Source organism: Hemicordylus capensis, chromosome 1, assembly GCF_027244095.1.
Source record: "Hemicordylus capensis ecotype Gifberg chromosome 1, rHemCap1.1.pri, whole genome shotgun sequence".
NCBI lineage: Eukaryota > Metazoa > Chordata > Lepidosauria > Squamata > Cordylidae > Hemicordylus > Hemicordylus capensis.
In genome coordinates this window covers 47912263-47918262 of record NC_069657.1, presented here as the reverse complement: position 1 = coordinate 47918262, position 6000 = coordinate 47912263, and the positions used below count along the sequence as shown (strand labels likewise).

The 6000-nt window shown below is 43.1% G+C and overlaps 1 protein-coding gene across 3 annotated transcripts in view; it reads right to left on the bottom strand.

The window, feature by feature from the left end:
* Positions 1 to 250: 250 nt before the first annotated feature.
* Positions 251 to 6000, bottom strand: part of ANGEL1 (angel homolog 1) — a 38069-nt gene continuing 32319 nt past the window's right edge. For all 3 annotated transcript variants that reach the window (XM_053283180.1, XM_053283179.1, XM_053283181.1), the window contains exons 9-10: positions 3894 to 4057; positions 251 to 1637 (exon numbers count right to left, since the gene is read on the bottom strand). In XM_053283180.1, the coding sequence (XP_053139155.1) occupies positions 1477 to 1637; positions 3894 to 4057 (325 nt within the window). In that variant the 3' untranslated portion in view covers positions 251 to 1476. The remainder of the gene's footprint in view (positions 1638 to 3893; positions 4058 to 6000) is intronic.

The window sequence follows — 6000 nt, the reverse complement described above, 5'->3', positions numbered from 1 at the left end:
TGATATACCTTCAAACAGATCTTCCTATCCAGAAGGATTATGGAGTTAATTTTATTTAAAATTAATTTTATTTAAAGGATTTTTTAGCATTCATGGCAAAGAAAACCTTGAGGCATGACAGCTATGTATATCTTAGGCAGCATTTCCTCCTGTGTCCAACAGAGGGCCCTCCTTCAGCCACACCCTTGCCTTCAAAAAGCACTTTTCTGTTCAGTCTTGTTTCCACAGTCCCAAGCAGTTAAGCTCACAATTTTGCTGAAATTATAAAATTTTATTTTTTCAAATTTAAGAAAACATTAAAAATATTGAGAACTCCCAATGCATTTTCTGCCCACCCCAATAAGGTCGTGCCATGCCCCACACACAGCTGAACTGGATTGTGTCATTTCCATGGATCAAGGAACAGGTGGGAGTAATCTTGAGGCTGACTGCTATTCTCTAATTACATATTCCTTGCACAATTCATGGATAATAAATAGTGAGCAGCAACTGCCAGGCCAGCTGAGGCACCTGACAATGTGGCTTCCAAGCTGCAAAGAAAACAAAGCAGCTCTCATCTTCTACTAATGTGCGCAGTCCTCCTTTCCCTGCAACTCTAGACGCCATCAGATGCAAAAAAAAAAAAAAAAAATCCACCAAGCTGATGGGCAAGCGAGAAAAAACAGTCTTCTGAAGAACCTCAGAGTATAACATGCAATCGAGCTTGCATAGCAGCAGAAAACTCCTTTGTAGGCTGAGGGCTTCCAAACGCCTCTGCTCAAGCAGCAGTTGAAGTCCAGCCAGAGGAAACCTGATCGAAAGTCTCTTTTTGTCCAAAGTCACTCAATGCAGGTTGCTTTAATTCTGTTTTGAAACAGAAAAGAGGAACAGGCCAGTCTATACCTCTTGAGGTTGCTAGCAGCAGCAGCACCACCACCATTATTAAAAAAAAAAAAGCTACACTTTGCACACTTGCAGAAACCAATACCACCACCTTTTTGGCCTGAATGCAGTTGGGAAGCCAGCGTGCATGGCCCCAAGCTATTTGCAGAGAAGAGGAAAAAAGGGGGTGGGGGCAATTAAGAGTCCACATCCAGATTCAGGCTCAACTCAGCTTGTGTCCTTCTCAGGAAGAGCTTGGTGGTGCGCAATGGTAAAGCTCTGGTGACTTCTAGATCATGGCAACTAAAATACCCCTGCCAAACAGACGACGATGAAATAAAGAAGTTTGCTGACAAAACGTCCTTTAGAAGATGGTGCAACCAGAGTACAGGGAGGCATGAACTGGCAGGGAAATTCAGACTAGAACTGCAGCTCTGAAAAAGGAGCATGGGAGAGAAGAACAAGGAAATCTCAAACAGATGGGGAGGAGGATGGGGGAGATACAGATTTTTTTGTTTTTTTGTTTTTTGTTTTTGTAAGATGATGCAAACTTAAACGGCATGATTTTCCCATTCAAACCAACTCTTGGGAGAGTTCTAGAGATCTGGCACATGATCAGAAGTCAGAGATCTCTAGACCAAAGCTGGTCAGCAAGCAGAGATGATCAGAAGAACAAAAAGGATTAGGCAAGCCATTTGCTGACCAAAGGATGTCTTCAGAAAGGAGGGATAGGCGGCCAAGCAGCTTTAGGGCTCCATCCTGGTACATCCTGCGACCTGAAGAGGAACAGGAATCATATGTCAGAGGGAGACAGAAGTTGCACATTCAAGCCCCATTTGCAGACTCCAAAGGAACGATGAGCTCAACCACACACAGAGAAATGTGGAAGAATGAAAATGTCAGAAGTTACATACTAACAGTGGATTTTTCTCTGTCTCCCACAATACAAGAAATTGGGGTCGTCCATTTAAAAATGAATGGCAGATTCAGAAGAGGAAAAAATAAGTTAATTTATGGAATTCGCTAAAACAAGATAAAATGATGGTAACTAAATTTTAAGGTTTAAGAGAGTATTAGACAGATTTATGGAAGGTGGATCTATCAATGGCTGTTAATCATGAATACTAGAGGAGCAATAATGGGAGAGGTCTAATGCCTCCATTCCCTGCTTCCAAGATTTCCAGAAGTATCTGGTTAGCCATCGTGGGAAGCAGAATGTTGGACTAGGTGGGCCTTTGCTCTGATCCAACAGGGCTCTTCTTATATTTTTAGAAACAGCCATCATGGACACGCAAGAAACATTCTCAATAGGTCCTATTCACATGTTATGTTCATCGTTCGTATGAGTGTACAAGGTACACAGGTAGCATTTTTCACATGTTATGTTGTACATAGGTACAGCTGTTACAACCCCTGCTAACTTGGCAAAGAGGCACCTTTTAACATGGTGATACTCTTTATTTAGCGGGGGAGAGTAACTGGCCCTATCCACCCCCAGCACAGTACCTCCAGTGACTGTTGCTGGTGTCTATCTGATGTTTCTTTTTAGATTCTGAGCCCTTTGGGGACAGGGAGCCATCTTATTTATTTATTATTTCTCTGTGTAAACCACCCTGAGCCGTTTTTGGAAGGGCGGTATAGAAATTGAATCATCATCATCATCATCATCAACAACATGATGCAACTGAGGAACCTGTACCCGGGTTCACTTTCAAAATGAACAGATACAGTAGCCCTACTCAGACATTATGTTGTCTGAGTGTACAGATGTCTGTACACTCGTACATTTTTTGTGTGAATGACTATACCTGTGTTCATACTAAAGGAGAACTTGCGTACAGGCCCCTCAAATACACGGTACAGATAGGAGGTGAACTGCTGTATGTGCATTCAAGATAACGTGTGAATGACTGTACCTGTGTACAGATATGTACCTGTGTATACTGTACACGCATTGTACGAGTGTTGAACATAACATGCAAATAGGGCTAGTTATTCACACAAACAAATGTACGAGTGCACAAACATCTGTGCACTTGTACAAAGTAACATCTGAACAGGGCAGGAGAGGTTAATGCCGCTCAGGCATTTACACAGCCAATCAGTCCCATTCACACATTTATTTTCTGTCTTAAATTCTGCCACCTTCCCCTACTGACGTGGCAAGATCCAAAAGGCCCACACATTTCATTCTCTTTACTTTTCACCATTCAGGAGAAAGTGAACAAGTGAGGCAGGCAAACATGGGATGTTTCACAGGGAGGGCATGCTTCCATGCTAGTACATTTAGGCTTCATTTGGGAAAGGAAAGGAAAGGTTAGGTTGTGGTGTCGACTCCTGGTGACCACAGAGCCATGTGGTTTTCTCAGTAGAATACAGGAGGGGTTTACCATTACCATTGCCATCTCCCACACAGTATGAGATGATGCCTTTCAGCACCTTCCTATATCTCTGCTGCCTGATATAGAAGTTTCCCATGTTCTGGGAAACACACCAGCGGGCATTTGAACCAACAGCCTCCTGCTCTCTAGGCAGGTTGCTTCCCCACTGTGCCATAATTCTCACCTCTCCCTGCATGACCCAAGACCTCAAATCAAAGAGGGAGAAAAGCTGAGCACAGTGCCTGAAGAAGTTCAGCACAGTTTCTTCCTGTGACAAAACGTAGCAAGGCACGGGAAAGTGTCAGACACTGACACTAGCACCTCCTTCCTGAGAGCCTCTTATGAGCCAGACTGGAGAATTCAGCAAGGATCCTTCCAGAGCAAGTAGTGGAGAAACTGAAACCAAATGCAATAGGAAGTTAACATTCTAGACTATTCTGATCATAATGAAAGGAGAGGCTGTAAGAAAATAAGATGAAAATAAGAAACAGATGAAAAATGGCGGGGTGGGACACCAATCTTATGACTATTTACACTTCCACACTCAGTGGTTCACTACCAGAATTAGAGCCAAATGGACAGGTCACTTCTCACGACATGTATATATAACATGCTATCTGCCTTCTAGGAGACTGAATTTGTCACACTCACTTTCTTCATTTTCATTCTTGATTGGCTTTGCCGAGTAGAAGATATAATCAACTGTGGCTCCCACACCCAGTGGCATGGTTGTGATCTCAGGGCGACCTCTCTGAGGCAGAAAGTGATTGTAGGCAGAAGTCAGGTTGAGGCCATGTTGAATATTGCCTGGATATCTGTACAAAGGGAAGAGGATATAAAAATTAATGGAGATAAGAGAGAAAAACATGTTTCCAAAGTCCAATACTATACGAGAATAGTATACTATACTATGCAACTAGTTACTTTAGACTTCTGCACAAGCCAGTATTACTGCTGTACCCTAAGCAATCGAGACTATTGGGAAAACTATTGACCGAAGTCCCTCCAGCCATAATGCTTCACAATATTCCTGCAGAACATATTGCACAGGTGTCTGATGTGTCTTAATTACCGTTCAAAGCACCAACATAGTCACATGAGCTGCTGAGTACCGATGGAACTTTGCTTTGCTATTACTCACTTATCCAAGGGAAATTATCCCTTAGAAAAAAATTTAACTATTCAAAAGTACAGCAGCAGATCTGCTACATGACTAATTTCAAAGAGTTTGCTAACTTGATAAGAACCCTGAATCCTGTGAAGAGTCAGGCTGAACCAGACTGGCATAGGTAGAAAAGGGGCCTTCAGAAATTAAGAGCAGATGCTATACCTGGCACATATCTCTCATTTGAGGTTTCCCCTTTAGTTTAAAGAGATACCTCACGTAGACCATCCTGGGTTTGTTTGATTTCACTTTAACAAATGTTACTCAACATTCCCTCCTGTGACAAAAAGAGTTCATGACAGTTCAGAAATAGTAGGGCTATTCTCACAGTGATTACTAGGGTAGGGCAACCATCCTATCCTAGTTCAGGAGCTGTGTGTGCTCCTGATATTTGATCAATTGTGTTTGTAAAATAAGGTCAGAGGCAGGAATCTTGACCATGTGCTAAGCCCCACCCTAGTAATCATCATGCGAACCACCCTGCAGTTCTTTAGGAAGTACCTGCCTCTGGCAAACCCTTTTCCTTGGGAGGTCAAATGGAGCATTCATTCACTTACCGTGAAGGCTTCTTCCGGTTGCTGGAGTCAAGGACATCTCAATGGGTTATGCCCCTCATGTGCTCCTAGGCAGGACTATGTAAATTAGATTAAAGAACAGAAGTGTCTAGAGCCTGAGGGGGATAACCCCGCCCCTAGTTCTTTAAGGCCAAGTTTGAAAGGTATGACTGCAAACAACGTGATCCAACAAACATATAAACAGAAAGAGACAGAAAAACCATCTTAACAACTAGAAAAAAAACGGTTTTTCATGATACATGAAGGGCAACAGCAAGCATTCCTCCAAAAAGTACTGTCTCACAAAGTTCTTGCAAGGTCACCCTCAGTCGCTTGCAACCAATATTTTAAAAATCAATGATTTGATACCCCAGCAGCGGACAACCGTGCCAAGCCGGGAGGACAGAGATGTCCTTGACTCCAGCAACCAGAAGAAGCCTTCACAGTAAGTGAACCAATGCTCCATTCTCAGTTGCTGGGGTCAAGGACATCTTGATGGGACATACCATAGCTTGTATGGCACCTAGGGAGGGAGCGCTTTTGGCTACTCCTGGGAAAGCACCTGTTGTAACACCCATCTTCCAAAGGCCACCTGGGCGGAGACATACATGTCCATTCTATAACACCTCATGAACGTCGATGGATTTTTCCATGTAACGGCCTTACAGATTTCCTGTACAGGTGCATTAGTGGAGAAAGTGGCCGACGTAGCTGCCGCTCTTGAGGAATGTGCCACTATTCTTTGTAGTTGGGCGCAGATGCTGTGTCTCATATGCCAGCGCTATACATGCTCTGATCCATCTGGCGATAGTTAATGAAGTCGTCAGCTTTCCCATTGATCCCAGTAGGAAGGATATGATCATGGAGTCTGTAGTACGGAAAGATGCTGTCTGCTTTACACAGATTTTAAGGCATCTCCTAATGTCCAACTTGTGCCATGCTTTTCCCCTTTGATGTTTAGGATGCGGACAGAATGATGGTAGAAAAAATATCCTGCGATTGATGAAAAGGAGAAGCAATCTTAGGACAAACAAATGGG